At 47.7% G+C, this 22,946-nt stretch overlaps 8 protein-coding genes across 8 annotated transcripts; 3 read left to right on the top strand and 5 right to left on the bottom strand.

The window, feature by feature from the left end:
- Positions 1-773: 773 nt before the first annotated feature.
- Positions 774-6,175, top strand: FSST1_006273 (uncharacterized protein; the record flags this gene model as incomplete). The annotated part of the gene is made up of 5 exons (XM_083232626.1): positions 774-898; positions 951-2,110; positions 2,158-4,196; positions 4,247-4,319; positions 4,368-6,175. The coding sequence occupies 5 exons, from the start codon at positions 774-776 to the stop codon at positions 6,173-6,175; spliced, it is 5,205 nt and encodes a 1,734-aa protein (XP_083089703.1).
- Positions 6,176-6,300: 125 nt separating this feature from the next.
- On the bottom strand, positions 6,301-6,984 carry FSST1_006272 (glutathione S-transferase family protein; the record flags this gene model as incomplete). The annotated part of the gene is made up of 1 exon (XM_083232625.1): positions 6,301-6,984. The coding sequence occupies one exon, from the start codon at positions 6,982-6,984 to the stop codon at positions 6,301-6,303; it is 684 nt and encodes a 227-aa protein (XP_083089702.1).
- A 365-nt stretch (positions 6,985-7,349) lies between these two features.
- FSST1_006271 (aromatic alcohol reductase) lies at positions 7,350-8,249 on the bottom strand (the record flags this gene model as incomplete). Its single annotated transcript, XM_083232624.1, has 1 exon — positions 7,350-8,249. The coding sequence occupies one exon, from the start codon at positions 8,247-8,249 to the stop codon at positions 7,350-7,352; it is 900 nt and encodes a 299-aa protein (XP_083089701.1).
- A 1,687-nt stretch (positions 8,250-9,936) lies between these two features.
- FSST1_006270 (Zn(II)2Cys6 transcription factor domain-containing protein) lies at positions 9,937-12,051 on the bottom strand (the record flags this gene model as incomplete). Its single annotated transcript, XM_083232623.1, has 3 exons — positions 9,937-11,271; positions 11,322-11,417; positions 11,467-12,051. 3 exons carry the CDS (start codon positions 12,049-12,051, stop codon positions 9,937-9,939), a joined length of 2,016 nt encoding a protein of 671 aa, XP_083089700.1.
- A 1,338-nt stretch (positions 12,052-13,389) lies between these two features.
- FSST1_006269 (uncharacterized protein) lies at positions 13,390-14,289 on the top strand (the record flags this gene model as incomplete). Its single annotated transcript, XM_083232622.1, has 2 exons — positions 13,390-13,937; positions 13,986-14,289. The coding sequence occupies 2 exons, from the start codon at positions 13,390-13,392 to the stop codon at positions 14,287-14,289; spliced, it is 852 nt and encodes a 283-aa protein (XP_083089699.1).
- A 184-nt stretch (positions 14,290-14,473) lies between these two features.
- On the bottom strand, positions 14,474-18,034 carry FSST1_006268 (VIT and vWA domain-containing protein; the record flags this gene model as incomplete). The annotated part of the gene is made up of 1 exon (XM_083232621.1): positions 14,474-18,034. One exon carries the CDS (start codon positions 18,032-18,034, stop codon positions 14,474-14,476), a length of 3,561 nt encoding a protein of 1,186 aa, XP_083089698.1.
- Positions 18,035-18,578: 544 nt separating this feature from the next.
- FSST1_006267 (S8/S53 family peptidase) lies at positions 18,579-21,882 on the top strand (the record flags this gene model as incomplete). Its single annotated transcript, XM_083232620.1, has 10 exons — positions 18,579-18,631; positions 19,028-19,296; positions 19,520-19,640; positions 19,690-19,910; positions 19,966-20,112; positions 20,162-20,303; positions 20,503-20,772; positions 20,853-21,177; positions 21,227-21,560; positions 21,617-21,882. The coding sequence occupies 10 exons, from the start codon at positions 18,579-18,581 to the stop codon at positions 21,880-21,882; spliced, it is 2,148 nt and encodes a 715-aa protein (XP_083089697.1).
- Positions 21,883-22,424: 542 nt separating this feature from the next.
- FSST1_006266 (uncharacterized protein) lies at positions 22,425-22,823 on the bottom strand (the record flags this gene model as incomplete). The annotated part of the gene is made up of 1 exon (XM_083232619.1): positions 22,425-22,823. One exon carries the CDS (start codon positions 22,821-22,823, stop codon positions 22,425-22,427), a length of 399 nt encoding a protein of 132 aa, XP_083089696.1.
- Between the last annotated feature and the right edge of the window lie 123 nt (positions 22,824-22,946).

Here is a 22,946-nt window from a genome sequence, read left to right as displayed (position 1 = left end):
GCTAAAACTGGCTCTTCAATCATGCCACCTGACTATAAGAACTTGACGCCTGAATTTCTAATTAAAGAATAGCCATTAATATGTCAAAGGTAGTATGGCATGATAGAGAGCGAATAGAACCAGTGTTGCAACATGAAGCTAGCTCGGGAGTGTGTTAATTTGCGGTGCAGTTGAGATGTGCTTCGGCGAAAAGAGGCATCCTTACGACCGCCCCGTTCAAGCTCTAAAGGACATTTACATTCCAGACAATTCAAATATCGGCAAGATCTAGGGTCCTTCAGGAACATTTGATCGGATCAGGCTAAGCGGTCTTCTCCACCTGTTCGCCAGGAACAAAGCCATTATCTCATTCCATTGCCACTAGCCTCAACCTCATCGCCGCAAATGGCATCACCAACAGCCCTCTTTTCCACCAATACCTCCGCAGTCAACAGTATTTTCGAGAGCCCATGTCTTCCCAGAACTATGGATCGGGTCTGCAAGGCACAGCCGACACGTTGGAATGCTACCAACTCATTCCTGGCCGATGTACCCGAAAGCTTAACGGCGCGTCGGCGTCGCCTCCCAATGACCCAACGAGCAGGAACTTCAATGGCCAAGACGATGGTGAAAAGTTTACAATGGGCGATTACAATCTGGACTTGGAGGTGATCATGGTGGCTATTGATGGCTTTGAGGGTATATAGATTCGTCCTTCCAGCTGCGACACGTCCCTAGGGAGCGATCTTGATGTGTTAACCATTCATTTTATCCATTCATTCATTTTTCTTTACATGCGCTTCGTCACAATGAAGTTGCTCACACTCATTCTCTCGGCCCTGGTTGGCCAAGTGGTTGGTCTGGCTTCCACAGATACCATTACCTGGGGAGGCGACAACTCGCGAACAGGCTACCAAACGTGAGCACGAATTGGAGAACATTAATATTATTTTAGTACTGACTGCGAAAAGTAACCATAATATGGACCCTGCCATTGTAGGCAGCCCTCAATTTGACATTGTCTTCAAAACATCGCTGCCTGGCCGCTACATCAACGCCGTCGAGCAAATATTTTCTCAACCACTCGTTTACACTCCTTCAAATGACACCAAACAATTCGTCTACCTTGCAACCACGCAAAACAACATTTACAAGCTCGATGCTAAAACCGGAGTTATTATTGCTTCACGAAATATCGGCATTCCTTTCCTTACAGCTGATCTCGATGGCTGCGTCGATGTCAACCCGACCGTGGGTGTCACTGCGACCGGTGTTATTGACCCTGACACGGACACCTGGTACATTACCTCCAAGACGTACGTCGACCAAAACTACGGCCCGAAACCACAGGGAAGACCGGCAGGACGATACAAGATCCACGCTATCAATGTGAACGATCTTTCCGAGCAGCCCAACTTCCCTGTGGATCTCGAGGGAACCATCGCGCGAAACAACCCGGAGCGTATGTTCACAGGTGGCATTCACCACCAGCGACCGGGTCTTCTCCATACCGGGCAGTTTGTCTACGCTGGCTTCGCGTCGCATTGCGTGCAGTACAACTTTACCGGCTGGATCATGGGTTGGGACAAGACCAGCGGTAAAATTGTCGAGCGCTGGGCCTCAGAGGGTATGGGCGTCAGCAGCAACATCTCCGGAGCTGGTATCTGGCAATCCGGAGGTGGACTTGCATCTGATAACGCCGGTTCCATGTACTTTGCTACTGGAAACGGATATGCCTCGCAGCTGTCGACTATTCCTGTCAATGGCTTCAGCCCTCCTACTGCAATGGAACAAGCGGCTGTTCACATGTCCATCAACTCCGACGGTACTCTCTCGGTAGTCGACTTTTTTATGCCGTTTGAGAAACAAGAACTTGATGGCGCGGACAAAGATCTTGGAACGAGTCCTCTCGAACTGCTGCCCAGTCAATTCTCATGTGGCAACATCAAGAGAATGGGAATCGTTACTGGAAAGTCTGGAAAGACGTACTGGCTGAACCTCGACGATCTCGGCGGATATCGCAACGGGCCTAACAGCAAAGATCGAGTCATTCAGACGTTTCAGAATGAGAATTCTGTCTACGCAGGTGCTGGCGTGTATCCTCTCGAAGGTGGATACATCTACATCAACGGTACCCTCATTCCTCCCCTCCCCGCCAACTCATGCTAACATGTCCAGTGATCCAATACCCTACCCACGTCTTCAAGTTCTCTTGTCTCAACGGCGTTCCCTACTTTACCAAAGTCGCCGACAGTCCCACCAACAACGCTTATATCCTCGGTGTCAGTCACGGAACCACCACGTCGCTCAACGGGCAAGAAGGTACAGGCCTTCTCTGGGTATCAGATGTCCAAAACACAAACTTCAAGATCTACGATGCCGTCCCTCAGAACGGATACCTCAACGTCATCAGAAACTTTACAATCGTCGGCATCACAAAGTTCAGCAGGCCTGTCTTCGGTGATGGCATGGCCTACATCGGTACCACGGTCGGCTACTTCTACGGTCTGGGCTCGGCCAACAAGTACCCTCTCAATTGCACTGCTTCAGTTGACTTTGGAACTACGAACTTCCAGAACGCTACGACTCCTCAGACTATTAACTGTACCGCGCTGTTTGATCTGTCTGTTACGAGCATTGGTCTTTCTGACGCGACAAACTACAACATCACCAAGACACCGAATCTGCCTTTGTCTATGTCTGCAGGTGATCAGCTTCAATTCTCGGCGCAATTTTCTCCCCAGAGTGTCGGTCGCTTGGGTGGAACTGTCAATATCGTGACCTCAGGTGCCTCGGATGCATCGTACAGCAAGTCTACCAAGGTCCGACTCACGGGTATTGGCGCAAGCTCGAATGCTTTGCTTGATGTCAGCCCAAAGTCTGTCGTTTTCACTGGACTTGTCAGCGGTTCACAAGCAACCACACAGAGTATTCTGATCGGAAACGATGGTACTCAGAATCTGACGGTCACTTCCGTTCTGTACACAAACAATTCCTCGTCTGGTCCTTTCACAACCTGGACAGGCACGGGTAATCTCACGGTCGGCCAATTCACACTCTCTGGTATTCCAAACTCTGTCAGCGGAGGCAGCGACAATGCTATTACCGTTCTCCCCAACACCGCCATGTCTGGAAACTTCACTGCTTGGGTCAAATTTGTCACCACTGGCGGCAATGCGACAGTCACATTGTCAGCAGCTGCAGGTGATCCTCCCACAGCTCTACTCGAATTCCAGACACCGGATGGATCTGGTTGGGTCAAGTACGATCCCAACACTCCCTTCACCTTTGGTAACGTCACAGAGAACACCTCCAAGTCTTTGCGCTTCCGAATTAGCAACACTGCTTCTGCTGGTGGTGTCAAACTCGGCCTCACTGTCTCGAAGCCGCCCTTCGGTGTTCCTGGTATCGTCCGGTCAGCCAACCAGATTGATCTCGCCGAGGGTACCCTCATTGCACCTGGTCAAAGTCAGACTGCGACACTTACTTGCAATGTCCCGAAGAGCCAGTGGAACGTCCCATCTTACAACGGCACCGCGCAATGGACCATCAACACCAACGATCCAACCTGGAGTTTCGAGAAGCGGGCTATTCAATTCTTCTGTAACGCTGTCGCCGAGCAGGCCGCTCCCCTTCTACCCAGTGGTCAAGGCCAGTACCAGTACGTCGGTTGTTTCAAGGAGAACAACCCCGGTCGCCAGCTGTCAAGCCTTCTCTACGCCAATGGCTCCAACACAAACGAGATGTGTATTAATACCTGCGGTGGAGAAGGTACGACCTTTTGTGGTACGCAATACCGCAGCGAGTGTTGGGCTGGAAAGAAAATTCCCAACCAAAAGGTCGACGATGCCAACTGCAATTTTGACTGCGCTGGGAGTCTCAACCAGTACTGCGGCGGTAATGGTATTGACGGGAGCGGTGTTTACATCAGTCTCTTTGCCGATGCGCTTCAGTGGGATGGAAGTTTGTCTGGTGGCTCATCCAGTGGCTCGTCCGGCGGCAGCGGCAGTAGTGGTAGTGGTGGTTCAAGCACACCCCAGGGACCCTCTGTGAATCCTGGTGTTGACGGATATACCAGTATTGGATGCTACACCGAGGCGACTTCTGGTAGAGCGCTTCCAAACGGACGAGGTGTGGACTCGCCTACTGTGGCAGAGTGTGTCGATGCTTGCAGCAGTGGTAACTTTGTCTACGCTGGAGTAGAGTATGGCGGAGAGGTAAGAGTCAATTGCCAAAGATATTTGATGACGATGCTAACAAGACGTAGTGCTACTGCGCTAACACGTTCTCGGATGGTTCAGTACCTGCGCCCATCACGGATTGCGGTATGCTTTGCAATGGTTTGTACCCTTCTTTCCAATGGTAGACAGATTTACTGATGTTTCTAGGCAACTCGAGCGAGTACTGTGGTGGTCCCAACCGTCTTAACGTGTATCAGCTTAATTCTGCCTACAGTGCTTCCTTGCCAACTTCATTGTCGACCTCTTCCTTGAGCAGCAGTACATCTTCTTCAACTTCAACGTCTTTGACTACCTCGTCAACCTCGACTTCGACTTCGACGTCCAGCACTTTGTCGAGTACTTCTAGTACATCTACCTCCAGCAGCAGTGTCACGTCTGCATCCACTTCGTCATCGCTGTCCACCTCCAGCTCAGCTTCCACCTCGACCTCGAGTTCCACTTCGACTTCAAGCACGTCTAGCTCCGCAAGTACAAGCTCTATATCCAGCAGTACCACAAAGAGTAGCACCACCACGAGCAGCACTACGACAAGCTCTACTTCGTCTTCTTCATCGATCTCAACCAGCACTTCTCAAAGCACCTCGATCAGCTCAAGTTCCGTCATTGGCAATGTCGCCGGTAGTGCGAACGGTGTTTCTACGTCTACGTCTGGAAGTACCTCAAAGACATCGACCTCAACGACAAGTAGTAGTTTGACCAGCGCTTCGACCTCCATTACCTCCAGCACTACCTCCCAATCAACCACCTCAACAACGTCAAACACCAGCACAGCGACTACATCGACGAGCTCCTTCAGCACGTCCACCTCTAGCTCGAGTACTTCGTCAACATGGACAACCTTTTCTACGGTCTCTTCCGTCAGCAGCCGCTCTACGACTTCTACAACAAGTTCCACTACAAGCTCTAGTACATCTGTTGCGGCTCCTTCTAGCGCAGGTGCTTCAAGCGTTGCATTATCCAGCACGACGCTGTCTGTGACTAGTCGCACTTCATCCGCTAGCACGTCCCTGATTGCTCCAGTGACTCAAGTTGCAGGCTTGTCGAGTGTTGCATCTGCTGGAACATCAACCCAAATTGGAGCATCGTCAATTGCTTCTTCTGCCGGAACTTCATCGGTTGCCCCTTCAGTGGCCGCTACACTAGCTAGCACTTCTCGCACGACATCCACCACGTCGTCAACCTCAACCTCATCGACATCATCCACAACTTCACGCTCCACCTCAACAAGCTCCACCAGCTCAACCACTTCATCCGCTAAACCTGTCGCTACAGGTCCCTCCATCTCAGACACAATCGGTACATGGTCATTCCAAGGTTGCTGGGCAGAACCTCTATTCCTCATCCGCGCGCTCAGCTCCAAGACCACCTCCAGCAACGACATGGACCTTGACGCCTGTGCCGCCTTCTGCACAGGCTACACCTACTTCGGTGCAGAGAATGGACGCGATTGCTACTGTGGTAACTTCCTCAACATTGGAAGCTATCAGGCTCTCAACCAAAAGGACTGCTCTGCTACTTGTGTCGGCGACAAGACCCAGTACTGTGGTGGAACACAGCGACTACAGCTTTACAAAGCTGGCAAGCCTGCGACTGGACTCAGGAACTTCCAAAGCTACTCCTGCGCTTCGGAGCCATTCATAGGCCGTCTTCTCTCAGATTTTGTCCTTACAGACTCCAGATCTATGACTGTCGATACTTGTCTTGACAAGTGCGGGAACTACAAGTACGCTGGTATTGAGAACGGCCGTGACTGCTATTGCGGCAACACGGTTAACTGGCAGGGTCTTATCGGAACGGGCAAGAATCTTACCATGACGGATTGCAACATCAATTGTCCTGGTAACAATCTTGCTTATTGTGGCGGATTTGCAAAGATGAACTTGTACATCAATAACTCTACTGCAATGGCGTTTTTGAGCAGGCATAGGAGGCGACATGCGAAGGGGCTTCTGTAGATTGATTCCAGGGAAGATGGAGTTGGGTATTTAGAACATATTTACTTATAGATTGTCATTCGTTTTATAAATCATGTCTCCTCGATTCTGACTGACATGAATCGTGAAATGTCTCGTTCGACGCACTAGGAAAAGGCGAGGCTTAGCTCCTCAGCCTTGACTGCCTCTTTCACGCCCTCCATCTTCTCAATTCCCTTCAAATGTTGGTAGTAAAAGGGATACTCCTTCTCCAAATCAATGTTCACCTCATGTGCCCAACGTGCGAAAACATAGACATTAAAGTCCACAGCCGTCAAAGCACCACCAACAGCAAACTGACTGTTTTTATAACCATCATCAATCCTCTTGAACGACTCGTGTATAACATCCTTTCCCTTGGCGCGAATCCCATCATGAGCTGATACATCATCACTGAACCTCCCTGGTCGAAGCCAAGCACCATATCCAAGGCCATGCAAAGTCCCAGATAGAAATGCTAGCCACTCGATGACCTTGGCATTCTGGAATGACGTTGCACCTAAGAGATTCTCTTTGGGTACGAGGGAGGATATGTAGCTTAGAATAGCTGGCATCTCGGTGATGATTTCGTTGTCGACAGCCAAGGCGGGGACGTAGCCTCTTGGGTGTATGGCGCGGTATTCAGAATTTGTGAAACTTCCGTCAGCGGCTTCATAACCATTTGGGCCTGGTTTGAGACGGATTGTGTTGAATGGGATCTTATAATGAAGAAGAATGGCATGAGGGATGAGAGAACAAGAGCCGTTTGTTCGATAGAGGGTGAGCTTTGGCATGATTGTGGTAGAACCCATGGTGACCACGGTCGATCAAGTTTGACGAATATTATTTTTGGTGTTGATATTTCAATGGCCCAGTTGTGGCTTTTATATACAAAATACCCGTGCTGAGAAGATACTGTGTCATGTCCTCTCAACGTCATGACTGCGCCCTTCGGGGTGTTATTGAGTCGGGCTGACAAATGTCTATCAAAGGATCATTACCCCTGCTTTTACTTTACAGAATCTGAGTTTGGATGCTTGGCGTTTCAACGAAGCTGTATAAAATCAAAAGACAGAAAATGCAGGAAGGATGACTGAAATATTTTTGATAACTTATTATCTAATTACCAAGTAACTATCTATTCTGAGCAATTAAGCACTATTCATATCCAATCCATCTACTGGATGTGAGCCTTAAGGAATCCCTTGACCTGTTCCTCAGTTACACCCTTAATACCCACCAACTCATTATCAAGCTTCTCAAACTTGGGAATGCTCTTCGAATCAAAGATAGCTCGGAACAAATAAGGTCCCAGGGTAGGCCAGTCGTAAATACCCTTGGCGACATTGGCATCGGACTTCGCAGTGACATCATCAAGCTTGTCATGCTTAACCTTCCACTCCTTTCCAGGGCTGACTTCCTTAGCAAGCTCAAGAACCTTGTTTTGGGTGAGGACTATATCCTGGACATAAACAACGCGGTCCTGTGTCTCTTCAGGGTGGGCCAAGACGCCGACTACAGCATCGCCAACACTAGCAAGAGTGGTAGTGCTGAACTCTGCATCGCCTTGATCCCAGATAGTAAGCTCCGGCTGGGAAAAGTCGAAGAAAAAGTTGTGCTTGATACCCCAATCGAGGAAGATACCGTTATAGACAAAGGTGTAGCTAATCTTTCCTTGCTTGGCGAGCTCAATGAGTTTATCCTCGATGGCGACCTTTGTGCCAAAGACGGGAAGCTTCCTCACGCTGGGAACGACGAGGTTGGATCCAAATTCAGAGGGGAGGAAACGCTTGACACCGGCGGCGACGGCTGCGTCGATGAGAAGGTTTTGGCTGGGGATGGCGAGACTGCCGACTGTAGAGACCACAGCGTCTTGGCCTTGAAGAGCGGCAGTGAGAGACTCAAGAGAGTCATAGTCGACTTGGATGACTTTTGTGCCATAGGGGAAGGTGCTCTTTGACTCCTTGCGGGTGAGGACTGTAAGGTTGAATTTGTTTGAGGTGACGAGGGCGTTGAAGACTGCTGAGCCGAGATCACCTGCGGCACCAGCGATGGCAATGTTCTTGAGAGCAGACATTTTGAAATTGTTGAGTTAGAGTAGTATTGTAGTTGAAACTGAAGTCGATAGTATTGTTTGTTGGTTGTTGATTGAGAAGATGCTTGAGAGTGATGAATTGAATTATCTTGGGATGATATTGTTGTATATATAGTTCAATTGATATGGTAACATTATTAATGATGTGATTCCGTGGAAGTATGGAGTAATTGCATGACTTGATCATACAATGGATCGTGACAAAGACACCACGGATGTTGTAGTTGACCGATACCGATATGCATTACCGACACTAACAAGGCACGCATTATTCACAAGGAATTGCATTACATGAGCAGCATCCCACTCGTTTTCAGCCACTTTGTACCTGTCAGACGTGGCTGTAAGTGGCGCAGACAATGTGGGATGGGCAGAGGGGATAGCCGAGTGGGATATTTTCTCTCATCCCACTAGCCGGAAGCATCGCAAACTCCAGATACACAGGATACAATGGACTTGCATCAATTAGACTTTGAAAAGACCCCCATCAAACTTACAAGTTCAGACTATCACGATGACATCGGTATCTTCCTCAATTATTCCACTGCCCAATACTCCGGTATATCCAGAGTAGTAGATGGACAATCTATTCACAAGATGATTTTCTTGAGTATTTCTACCGAGTCAACTGACACCCACCAATAACCTACTCACTTGAGTTGTTCAATCATCGTCCGTTCAATGAGACTTGGCCAAACTCGGTCACTTAACTGTCCATCGGCTCGTCATTCATTCGCTTCGCCATATACAACACCTCTTGCTGGTCCTCTATGTACTTTACGTTCCGGTAAATTGTCCGGTAAGCTTTGATCGGGGTTAGGAGTGCTTTTGCTGACTCTATGCGATTTTTTGAAATAGAAGAGCTTCTCGCAATTCTCATCGTTCGCGTTGTATGTGTAGAAGAAGGTTCGGGACTGCGTAGTGTACATAGTACTTCAGTTAGTGAAATCTTATTGGGCAGAGAAGGACTTGAACAAAATCCAACCTAGCTGCAATAGCACTAACCTCTGCCGAAATCTCGGGACTGGATCTACCACTACGCTGACGAAAGTGATTCAGCCGTTGATGAATTTAGAGCCGAAGGCCATCCCGTGGTAGGCTATTAGATGGCATGTTGTGTGTAGTTCATGAGAAGCAATATTGATCCCGCCCTACAGCGCATCGGCGATGTCAACTCATGGATGTTGGTAGCACAATTATTACTTAATCCCGGCGTTCTAGAGTCTAATCGGCTAAAAAGAGCAGACACATTGACGGCGTAATGACCAGTATCTGCAGTAAGGAATTGACAAACTGAGAAGCCATGTTCCCTACGGAATACTCTGAGTTGACATAGTAGTAATCCAATAGCTAGTTGGCTCGCTGCTATATGTACTACAAACAATAAGTTGTTCAGCTCTGGTTAAGCATAACTATGTCTTTATGATGAGGCAAACTCTACTAACCCCTGCAGTTGCTTCATGACGATATGGAGGGTTACACAATAGCATTGACCATATCAGCTCACTATCCATTCCACGACCTGTACCAAAATGTTTAAATATTCTTTATGTGTATATATATACTCGCTCAACCAGTGAGCTTATTTGACTAATATCAATAATATACCTTTGATACAATCCAACATATTTACTTCCGAAAAAAACAGGGTATCAAATATCATGGCCCCTCAGTGACCAGCACTAAGAGAGCTCAAAATTGGCGCAACTTCATCACACAATGCCCACCGTCTTCTACCCAAGGGCAGAAGGGCATTAAATCTTGCTGTCCATCCATCAGCCACACACCTACACAGCGGAATATTATTCACAGCCGCGGTCCCATCAGTCTGTATCCATGTCTCTAACCTTGCGGTGCTGATGTTTTGTAGATTTGGTGGATCGACGCCAATGTTGATGTGGTTCAGACTAGGAACACACATACAAGCTGCTTCGCTGAACAGAAGCCACGCCCAAACTACAAGGGCGCTCATGGAAATGGCGAGGTAAGCTGCTGGGTCGATGGATTGCGTCTGAGGTGAGTTGGATTCCAGAGCTGTCTCGCAGTCTATGAGCACCGCAAGAGCGTGAAGCAAGGCCTTTCGACTTTCTGGTGATTTCGTCCATAGACTTGTTTGGTTGTGAAGCTTTTGCAGGCGTGGTCGTACGGTGGGTTCGCGGTCGGTAAGAACAGGCGATGTGTGAGCTTTCGCGACGGTGTTGATCGTCCGCGTGTCAGAATATAGTTGAAGACTCTGCAGATGATAGATCATCATGCAATCCGAAGTCAAACACTTGACGTGTACCAAGGCAGCGGCTTTTGCCCTTGGGATATTATCGTCAAAGTCTGCGATATACGCCTTGAATGGAAACTCGCCCATCCCCGGCTCGTGAAACGTTTGGAAACACTGGTGCTGTAGTCTTTCTACATCAGCTTTCCACGCTTCCAGCTGCCACGCCAACGATGCTGTCGAGTTATGTGTTGGCCGTCCTGCCTCGGCGCTCCTTCGCACGATTTGCGCGTGGTTCCATATCGCAGGTGATAAACCACACATAGCGAGGTGGACATCTTCCAAGAGTAAGAGAGATTTGGCGGGGGTGTTTGGATTGGCGCAAATCTCAGTGATTTTAAAGTTTGATCGGTCGGTTGGTTCGAAGGGAAGACGTTTGAAGAAAATGTCTAATCCAAAAGCGTTCCAAAGGGAGAATGTGGCGGGCATGGTGAGATCCAGTTCTTCTCTGAAGAGGGTCGGAGCTTGAAAATGGGCCAAGGCGTAGCAAGTGTCGAGTTTGTAGAGCGAGACGATAATCCTGGATTTGTGAGCTTCTTTTGTGTAGGTTTCAAGGTCGAAGGAGAAATACCGTTTCCATTTCTCGCGGACTGTCATTAACCATGGGACAAATGTTCCTGGGTAATGGACGCGTTGCTGTTCTGCTGAGCCGTCGCTGTTGAAGAAGTCGATTTCTCTCATTGACATAATAAGCGTGCCTCGTAGTAGAGATGCTTTTGCAATTAATCTTTGGTCCTGATTAACCAGTCAGTAGATGAAACAAAATCATGAAAGGTTGTACTAACTCCGTGGTAAAAGGCAAAGACGATCTGGAGGGCGGTCGCTTGATATGCTTCTATCGGCCAAGGCTTATCAAGTTCTTGTCGACATATCGTATTTGACTTGTACTCATTAGTAATTCACTTGCACAAGTACGTGTTACAAACTTACAATGTATTCAGAGGCTGCATTCATAAGAGTCTCGTGCAACTCCATTACCACCTCTTCATACTCATCCGGATTTTTCAGCCAGCAGCTTATCATAGCCACAGATGTCGCGACAATAAAGGAATCCTCCATACCAATAGTATATGAAGGAGCGTGCAAAATTGGCCAAGCCTCATGGAGCCGGCCAAAATATTCTTTTGAGTTCGCCTCGATCCATGGATGATCTACTGCGGGAACAGGCGTAGGTTCACCAAGAGATATCTTGCCTGTTCGAATGTCATTGGTGATTCGCTTAAAAGCCGTTTTGATTTCATCGACGGGAGATGTCCCAAGCGCTAGAGGGGGTGTGATGGAAGAAGGCGCGTTGATCTCTCGAACATCATGTACCGGACGAGAGGGTGTTCGGTTAGCATCTTCGACAGGGCTCCTGCTACTTCTACTGCTTCCACTTTTAGAAGCATGCTTATATGTACAGCTTATACCTCTCTTGATACAAAGAGTACACTTTGTACCACCGTCACACTTTGTTTTGTTGGCGTGGCACGCGTCGCAGGCTCTTCCTCGTCGAGGATCTGGCGCTGTGGGCATGTCATGCCGTGAAAGGTGACGTCTTAGCAAGTCACTAGGTAGAGGAAAACAAAGGTCAGGGGGTGTAAGACTATTGGATAGATATGGCACAGACGTACTTGCGCGTAAAGGAGCGCTGACACATGGGACATATGAAATTGCGCTCTCCATGTGTGGCTTGATGTCTCCTCAGATGTTCCTTTCTGATAAAGCTCTTTCCGCAGTGACACACATGGCGTGAAGGGGTCGGTTCTGCAGAAGATCTGTTGGTAACGCGAATGATTGGTTAGTCAAGGTGTAGTGTCTCGTAGATCTCATCCCACATAGAGGGCCGAACCTATTATTGGTGTCTGTTGTCGACATGCTGACTTCATTGTGGGATAGTTCCATAGTGTGTGGATATCTCGTGCATGGAAACAAAGCAAAAAGGGTTGCTTCTGGGAAAAGACCGAGTGGGATCTCGGTGTATTGATGGAGAAAGAAACAAAGAATGAGACAAGTTACGTACATTTGCTGCATATCAATCAATATCTTTTTCGAGGCTTGACTTGGTAATCGTGGGTGGGATGACCGGTGGGGAGAGTGGGATGCTTTGGTCGGGGTCCGCGATTGGAGAATGGCGTGTCTAACCAATAGGAACTCTCAAAAAAAAAGAAACAAGGGTCCAAAAGGGGACGATTCTAATGAGCGAGGGTACATTATCCCACTCGGCTATCCCGTTTTAATATCCCGTTCTGTCTGTGCCACACACACAGCCACTACCCCCAAAGTTAATGTGGCTCAAGTCTAGTACGAGATTCTCTCTATTTTACCAACTGTCAGACGATATGGGCTGATTGGATTGGGGGTTGGAGTTTGAGGTGGAACGTTTTATGCTATGTCAACTGAGCATATACAAAACACAGAGAAAAAGGAAGTTTCATCGTATCCTTCTTCTCACTATTAAGAATGTGACTACAAGAGCTGCCATATACATCCATGGGTGATGAAGTTGTTATTATTCTTCAGTTCTGCAAAAGACATTCCATCTCTGAGACAACTAAGAAGAAAAAAATATATACTATACCTAACTGCTGTGTTCAATCAGTTTAAATGATCTGAGTTACGTAAGTATTCATCTTGTAGGCTATTTGGCACAGCGCGCGGTTGACTTTACTGTTACCCTACAGGCTGTTACTTCAGACGCGGTACAAGTAAATGTGTCATCCCCATATCCTGTGACGCTATTGGCTGGAGGTCACTGCATGGCAGGCGGCCTCTATGCACGATAAACATAGCCTCATTCCCAAGGTTGACTCAAGAGGGCGCACAGTCAGCACATAGATATCAGCTTCACAATTTCTATCCCCAACGAACAACATGGAAAAAGTTTGGTTCAAACTGCGTCAAACCGACCATTACCCTCCCCCAGAAGATACTATTCTTCTCGGCGATGGGGATGATTTGGAAGCGACTATTTGTCTAGGCCACTATGTCTCAGATCTCAAAAATCTTGACTTTCCAATGAATCACGGTTCAGTCTTACCATTCCCTCGACGTATGACGGTTCATCGTAATTCTGTTCAGAAATTCTCGTGGGATGAGAACACACACAACGCCCCGGGAATTCACCTAGGTGCTGGTGCACCAGTACTCGCCGCGGCCGGGATAACTGTCAGAGCAAATCTGCAGACTGCATTTATGCGAACCGTCGAAAACCATGAGTCGTATGAACAGCTTGATACGTATACCGTGCAGCCCACTGAGGCTTATATCGAAGACTGTCTCGGCCAGGACGAGCTGAAAGCATATGTGAAAGGCAAACCATATTGGTCAATGTTTATGATTACAGGCATCAAGGTTGCTCGCACCGGGACAAGACAAATGAGAGAGGATAAATCTATAGTTGTTGATATCGGGCCTGACCTGTAAGCCCTACTTTGCCAACCAGAAAATGGGAACTGATGCTTTGACAGGAGTGTTCCAGCTCTTGCTAGCCTGACAGCTACTACCAACATTAATCGCGCTTCCTTACAAAACTCCTCTGGAAGTTACACACAAGATTTCATCTGGGCTATTCGGCTTGCCAAAGTGCACAAGGGGCTTCTGATGAGAGATTGGTCGGTGGCTGCATATACCAAGCGAGCTACGTTCAGAGATGGGGAGGGTGATGCAGATGTTGAGAATGCTCTGAAAGGTGAAGGATTGGAAGAGTTCCAGATCGTGGATGACAATGATTTGGATGAGGCTATTGTGTTGAACGAATATATTATTCGATAATCAGTATGAATATCGTGTCAAGTTTCATTCCTGATTTATGCAAACGTGTCCAGTTTGATTTCGAATTACAAAGATCGCTATTCAACTTTTCCAGACCATCAAACACAATATCGTCAGAATGAGTGATATATTTGTAAAAACTTAACAGTAACGCCGCCAATAAATATCTTGCTAGGTAGGTAGTTTACTCCCTGGGACATGCCATATGTCCACTCTCTTTCTGATGCCTCCAGAACGCTTCCCAATCCAAAAAGACATGAGGCATGAGAGGCCCACGTTCAGAATGACAAGAGAACGTCCGCGAAAATTGCCATCTGATACGACAGACGGGGCATCTTGCCTCACCGGTTGATTCTCTGTCCCCATAACGATTTACCCCTTCCACGGTCGTGTAATGCTTATGCATCATAGATGCTGTAAGGAATTCTTCCATGATTTCCATGGTTTCCTGTCCGATGGCTTCTGTGACGGCGTCTCGTGCCCTTTCCATCATGAGATCCCAGAGATCTTCCTCAAGAGCTAGATGAGTCTCATAGCACAGAATCGTCATGACCGTATCGACAACCACAGCATCAGATGACCCTTGATATCTTGGTTGATTGGACAAAAGTAGATCCAGCTTTTCAACAGTCTCCAATACTGTGTCGGGACAGAAGTGAAGATGCAGTAATCCCCTTGCCGACTCAGGTAGCTCGAACAAGCCTTGTCCATTCTGATACTCAACGGCAACTTCCCAATTGAGGGGATCAATAGTTCCTGGAGATGGGGACTTCGCACGTTCTGAGAGGGAGTCACCATTTTGAACCAGCTCGTTGTGAATGATGTGTTGAAATGCGGTCCGCGGTGACGCGCGACGGTCCATGGCTGGATTTGGAGTGTCTGAAGCATAAACAATTCTCTCATTGCGTGCGACACCCCGTACTTCCCTTTCCCGTGCACGGCGATCTGACCGTACTTCCCGTTCCCGTACACGGTGATATGACCGTAAACGATAACTGAGCGCCGTAGCAGGCCGCGCGTTCTGGAGATCAGAAGAGCCCGATGAAGAGGAGCTTTCTACATATTCATTCGACGATCTATGCAGTCTTGCATTCCTTGTCGTCCGTCTGCTTAGCGTTCGTCTGTTCGTTTGCACATCCGCATCCAATGACGCGGCTCTTTCCTTTTCCGATCTCGTCTTAACTTCTCTGCTTGAGGCTCGGCTTACTCGTCGTGAAGGTTCAATATCATAGATAGAAGGGCCAAGATGCTCAGATTTTCTGGAAACCCGTTCATCAACGATAGTAGGCCTGCGTGCCATGTTGCGCGATATCGAATTTGGCCTGACGTACACAACCGGTCCTGGCAAGATGGCATCAACTGGAGGAGACGGAGACCGACGACGAGCTCGAGGTTGAAACATGTCAGCCTCGAGCCTGGGGGCATAGTCCTCAGCATCTGTATCGTTATCGCTGTTCAAATCCGCTGCCATGAGAAGTTCGTCGAAATCAATATCGTCATACATTGCTTTGTAGTGGTCCATCATACTGCCCTCGGTAGTAGTAGTAAGCTCATCCTGAGGAACTGCTACGAAGCTCGTCCATTTGCTTGCGATAGAGTACCTAGTACCAATGGTCTCAGCATTTTCTTCAACGATAAGTGAGTTGGAGGACTCCTGTTTGACCAGGTCTTCCAGATCCACCAGTGCGGCTTTGGCTGCCAATCGATGCATTATTCCATCTCGAACTATCGTCTGTTTTACTGGAAGTCTGTATGTCTTCTTCTTTGCTCCGTTTGTCGTGGTGGTAATGGTGATCTCGCTGGGCAGGGCCCCATAATCCCTGACGTTTATCAGGAAGAAAATTGAGGTAAACTTGAATGGGTGAAGATCGGTAATAGTATGAGGAGCTTGAAAGTAAGGCACTCGTTGCGTATCAGGGGTGTCTTTGTTGAGTCTGAAGTCAATGAGGCTGTGTCGTTCAAACTCATGACCGATACTAATATCACAATCCCAGCTGTCTGGCTCCAATGATGACTTGAATAGTCGATTCAACCGGCTATGCCACCTCGGGTTCTGGGCAGTATCAATGATATCACCGAACCCACCTCCGAGGTCTGAAATGCTCTCAATGAGACTGTGTGGTACATTGCTGCCAATACCTAGTGCAAAGAACCGGATCTTGTTCTGTAGTGCTTGGCGAGTCTTCCAAACAAATTCCATGGGCTCATTTGGATCTAGTTCACCGTCTGTAAGGACTACAATCTGTGTTGAGGTAATGTCGTCTCGCCGCCGTTGGATGCTGGATTCCAACGCCCGAAGAAGGTCTGTTCCGCCCAAGTTGGCCTCGGTTTGAGAGACATACTCCTTGGCTTCCTTTATATTGTCAGGTGAGTGTTTCCTGGACTGTTCCCACATCGCCCATGTTTCTGAGCCCCAAGAGACTATGTTGAAAGAACATGTCTTGGGAAGACCTGCAATCACCAAGAGCATTGCTTCTCGTAGTACATCGATCTTCCGAGGACATCTAGCGTCTTGAAAGAAGAATGGGCTACCATCCCGTGGCCTTCCATAGTCACCCACCCTCTCATTCATAGAACCTGACTGATCAAGAAGAAATATTATCTCCCCTGAGAATGACTGAGGAACGATAGCATTGCTGAACAGATTACTTGGCCGAATGCTCACCATCATGGCAGCCAATCCCGCGTCATCTGGCGGACATAAAACAGCTTGAGATTGCATTTCACAACCCTTTTGCATCTGAATGACAAACACAAAGTCTTTCCTTAAAGTTGCTCCATCAGAATGGTGGTCCCAGCAATAGTACTCCCGCAGGGGCTGTTCTTTATTGCCATCAAATATTGGAGATTCCATTACTCGTGGTCCATCATAATACACCTCATGCCCCGACTCTTCCTGGCAACCATCAGCGTTGACCTTGCCATCGTTTAAAACCCTGATCTTGATATCTAGTCCATCTCGGGTAATTTCTGATGCTGGTGGGGACTTGCTGTAGCGAGGTGCAATAGATGTTGGGACAATAAATGCTACTCCCTCGGTAGCTTCGCCTTCCATCATGACCACCTTGAGCTCTTGAATATGAACCATCATGATCTCAACTGTCGTCATGGGAGGTATGTTGCCAATTGAAGTCTCAAATACTTCTGGTGTGTGCTCTTCGAGAAGTGCAGCCGCCTTGGCCTGCTCTTGTACTGCTTTTTTGTATTCTTTGTGAGCTTGTTCCCTCGACTTGACGACGCCTCGAAGACGGCGCTCGTCACCAATAGTACACTCGAATTCTGTGACAACAGCACCATCATATAACGGAAATGTGTGGCGCGCTTCGCTGATGGTCATTTGTGAAGGGTTATGGAAGCTCTGTATAATCGTTGTGTGGGCCAGTGTTCCCTCAATCATGGTGGTCGAGGACACCTTGAGTACAGGGAGACACAGCGTAGCTTTCTCCTCCTTTGGGGGCAGGAAGCGCATCCAAGGACTAGGTTTGGGCGATGATCTATATTCTGGATGGCCGCTATACGTGGCAAACATGGAGAGAGACCCCTTGAATTCTGGTATGGGACTACCACCAGAGCCAACACTATCGATAGCTTCAATACCTCTGACATCGGGAGCCCTCGTTCGGATGATATTCCGCTTTTGGGGACGTACTCTGGCTTCATCGGGAGGAAAACGCTGTGTCACGTCTGGGGCTGAGAATAGCACGCCAGACTGGAGACGTTTGATCGGAACATGACGACTTGACATGGTAGATTTGGACTGACCAGCCTAGGATGCCTGGAGAATCGTAAAATTTACATGAATATGTCGATTATAGTCGCGTCAGTGAGTAGACTTGACAAGGACGTCCGGGGAACGTCTCTTAAACTTTGGTTTTGCAAGAGGACAATTTGTCGTTTACTGAAGGCCACTGATCTGCCTCACCACTCGGCTGTGGACCCTCCATGCTCATCGATCATTTGGTACATGGTCCGCAGAATTTTCCCTGCTCGAAATATGCAGGTCAGATTTCGGCTCCACGCGACTACATACTGATATTGATCAACTGTTGGTTTAGAGAGAACCGCACGAACCAATCCTGCCCCATGGTGGTCAGCACAGCCGACCTCGGCGCCTAACCCCTCAGATCAAAATAACGCTCTCCATCACGGCAGAAAGACAACCACCGCGTCAAAGGTGCGGAATAGCAGTACGATTATGTTACTTCACGATCACCTGATATAGACACGTGAACAACACTCCATATCCATCAGAATTAGGAAGAACACATCACTCTACATCGATACTAACGATGGACAAATCGGAGTGGGAAGAGCTATCACAACTTACCATTGACGCTGCTAGGTATTTAAAAGCCTTCCAACTTGACAATGGTAGTAACGATGTTTGTTCCCGAGTCGAAAGTATACTCTTACTTCTTCATCCTGCAATTAAAACCATCGGCTCTCAAGGCACGATTAGTGAGAGCTCCCCACTCCTTCCTACTCTTGAACGATGCAAAAGGGCGGTGGTCAAAGTCTTCCGTCTAGTAGCGGCCGTGTCAACCTTATTCACGAAAGAACCTCACCAAAGGAGGGAAATGGTCGATGATGAGCTAAATGAAGCTTTTGAGGAACTATCTGACTGTACAAATATCTTTTTACTGGTGATAGAAGCTGGCCCATCTTTGTAAGTGCCACCCAGAGTATACTTTTACAGGATCGCTTAATTTTCAATCTGGGAAAGTCAATCTGCAAACAGCCGAGCTGAGGTGGAGAGGGTCTTTGATACACTAGCACAGAGTGTTCTGAGGGTTGCAAGTCAGATCTTTCCCCCTAGTAACCGTCTCAACACAAACCAGGAAACCTTTACCGTCGAGGAACTTACTGTGGTCAACGGGTCTACTGCTTCCAGTAGCAGAGTCGTCTGTCAAGGGGCTCGCATTGATGCAACAGCCAAGAGACCAAGAAGTGTCAAATTTACTTGTTGTTGCGACGACGCATTGCATGAGTCCCAACTCGATTACAAATGTGCGTGGTTTAACTAGAATCTCGACATCGTGAGGTGACATTTGATACAGTATTTCGCGGGAAAAGTCTACTCAGAGAAGAAATCGGCCTCAACGGTTCTCGACGATGGAGTATCCTATTGTTGAGCTCGAATAAGCCAGTCATCGTGAGGCTGTTGGACGTTCCACTCTTCTGTATAAATGACCTTCTACCTGGCTAGACTATAGCGGCTGACAATTATCAGGTATTAGTCGTGTCCAAAGCCTAGCAGATGACATCGGGATGGCCTACTTAACCGCTCAGAATAAGTTTTCCAGCGAACCAATCACGGGTATCAAGACAGAGAGATTCGAGTGTTTCCAAACGTGAGTATAAGTGCGATTCGACCTGATAAACAACTAACCCGTGATGAAGTGATTGGGGGTTCCCTTCAACCAAAGTACGCACTATTAAATATGAATTAGTAGGGGTCAAGCGCTCTCTTGAAACCCCTTCAAAGGTTGTGTTGAAGCACTACAGCAAGCCTCGCAACCCTATTACCAGCAGAGCCCCGTCTAGTCTGGCTCCTTCGTTTCCTGAGAGATATTACCATATTATACTTCAGAAATCTCCATTTCCAGCAAAGAGGGTTCTTGGTAGCTTCAACTTCGAGTTGCCTTTATAGTAGTTTACTGACTCAAGTCATCACAGTTACAGCCCAGACGGAGATATTTCATGAAGACAACCCTCTTGGTAGGCTTTTTGTGACATTGCACGATGTTGTTTTGGTTGAAGGTGAAAAGGTGAGTGAACGAAAAGAATTCTGCAATGTTCATTTTGGTTTCGACAAGCGCAATGGTGAGTCTATAAACGCATTTAATCGAGCTCTTTATAACGGAAATTATAGAAGCGGAATGTTTCGCCCACTATTTAGAAGTTGCTCAAAGGACATTATTCGAGAAGTTCATGCGTAGCCCTTTTCACGATGAACAAGTCATATACTCCCGGTATGTCGGCAGGGAGTCGACTGCTTATAAGGCGCAGCTGATGTAAAAAGGCATTTGCACGCTCCCGCCATCGACGTAAGTCAGGCACAACTACAATTCTCGATAGTGTCACGAGGCTTAGGAGGCTCAAAATATGCACGACGTGCCATCTTAATGCAGTCTGACACCACGCGTCACATCTGCTTCGAATGTTTGATACCCATTGGAGTGAGCTCTAGAGAGGTAGTATTGCTAATGAAAGGGTAGTCAAGTCCAAGGGTTCTAGTGTCGAGACACTAGACCTACTGCAATCCAAGATCTGGGTCTACGATCATGACGCGAATGACAAGCCGTATACCTCTCAAATAGACTGGGAGACACTTATTGGGCAAAGGGTAGTAAAATCGGTTGGAAGGACCACTATTCAGGATCGTGACGCGAGTTCCAAGCCGTCTACTCTCCAAAGGGACTGGGGGACACTCACTGGAGAAAGCGTAGCCAATTCGACTGAGACAGCTACATTTGTCAAAGGGTTTGTATATGCCAATGCCTTCAATAAATTTTTCGGGCAGGAAATCGACTTCGATATAAAAAGCTGACAATTCTTAACAGTGGACACGAACGCACAGCCAACGACTGGCTAGAAGAGCTTGACAAGTTGTTAAGAGTAATGAAGCCAGACAGGACCAATCGTTACGAAAAGGTCAAGATTGCCGTCATTGACTCGGGTTTAAATGATGCAGTGAAGCGCCGTTACATGGTACAAAACAAGGTGGTGTACAAAGACTTCACTCAAGAAACACGTAACGATTCATGGCATGGGACTTGTTGCGCCAAGATCATTTGCGATATCTATGAGGAAGCAGTACTCTTCATTGCCAGAATATTTGAGAAGGATCACGCTAGCGATGAAGAGGGACCGATTCGAATGGCCAAGGTTCGTACAACTGCTCACTGTCTCTCTTACCTACTAAGACTTGCCTCAGGCTATCGATTGGGCTATCAGCAACCATGTTGACATTATCAGTATCTCTGCTGGCTTCCGTGACTACTCGAAGGAGCTTGATGAAGCCGTGACTAGGGCCAAGGCTGCCGGTACCCTCGTCGTTGCGGCAGCTGCAAATTGGTCAAACACTGGTACTGTTGCGTTTCCAGCACGACACAACCTTACCACGATGTGTATGTACTCAACCAAAATGGGCAACCAGAGCTCAAGCTTCAACCCTGAACCAAGAAGTGATACATCAAACTTTGCTGTCCTGGGCGAGGGGTTTCAGCACCCAGACCAGAAGAGAAATGAACCAATGAGTGGGACATCAAGTGAGTAAACGGATCGAGTCGAAGAGATGCTATATATACTTACTCCTTATCTATAGTGGCCACTGCTGCTGCTGTGGGGCTTGCGGCTAATATTATTGACTTTTCCCGTCAAGAAGATAACAAGTCGTATATCTGCAGATCACAAGATGTGGGAAAGCTCCCTGGTATGCTATCAATCTTCAGTTCTATATCCAGGCCTGCTGGATCTCTTCGATATATAGCGCCGTTAGACTTGCTGCCTGCCAACCATGGATGGAACCGGGAAAGAGGTCGACAGAGAGTTCGGGAAATTCTCTCGCTGGCAATGGAACGAGCGAACTAGACTACGTAGGATGAGCTTGCTGTTTAGAAGTCTGTCCAGCTTTAATTTACTTATTTTTTTTGAAGCAGCTTGATTTACCATCTTAATTAATCGTTGTTAGGGCATTTATCTAAAAATAACAATATTTCTGTGCTCATGTGAATGGAACGCTAAACGAAGAGGATTTGGTCAAGCAAGGACAAAGACAACCGCGACCGCCATTGTGAGAGATAAAAGACTCTTCACATCCAAGGAACTTGCAACAGCGACAACAACCACATCTGGCGAAGATTCTTGGTCCCTGGCGTAGCTGGAATATTGACTACCAGCGGAGGACTGGATCGGCGGTATCCTGTGACGCTATCGGGTGAATTTATGCCTTGGGGTTCTTTAAAAAGGTCGTTCTGTACCCCGAGTCCGTTGCGACTCGAGTCACTGGCATATTGAGTATCGAAACCATTGAGGAAGATACCGATGTTATCGTTATAATAGGGACTGGGTAGCATCAGTTAGTCAACGCCTGGTTTGTAAGTTTGCTTCAAAGTAAGTACGTACTCTATCATTTAGGCAGTTGCAAAGATGAACTCGACGGTGAGTCCATTGTATCCCGTGTCAAGCTGGAGTTGGGTGACGATACCCACGGCATTGTGGTAGCCAGTGCCGCCACAAAATGTTTCGCTCCCGGCACCTCCGTTGTCACGAGACCTATACTCTGATTCGAGAGCCCTAGTGGCATATCCAGTGCTTATTATACCGCCGTTCCCGATGCCAAATGGGCCATCGGTAAAGGTTCCTATGCTCTGCTCTGGGGCGATCTTGTTAGGTACGTCTACCACGGAGAGACCCGGTCCACTGATGATGGCATTTGCAAACTCATTCGGGGAGCTAGTGGTAACAGTAAATCCGGCACATTTGACGATGCCTACTGCAAATATTGACAGATGAGTGACGTGAAGATACATATTGAAAGACCTGACGTGGAGAGTCAAGAACACTCGAGGACAGACACTAACTGGTAGGGCTGAGGATATAAACGATGGCGCTTCTCTCCTGTCATGTCACCATGGGCATGTAACAGATGGAAA

Source organism: Fusarium sambucinum, chromosome I, assembly GCF_050947815.1.
Source record: "Fusarium sambucinum isolate potato_lamoka chromosome I, whole genome shotgun sequence".
Taxonomy (NCBI): domain Eukaryota; kingdom Fungi; phylum Ascomycota; class Sordariomycetes; order Hypocreales; family Nectriaceae; genus Fusarium; species Fusarium sambucinum.
The sequence above is the reverse complement of the archived record's forward strand: the minus strand, read 5'-3'. Positions and strand labels throughout refer to the sequence as shown.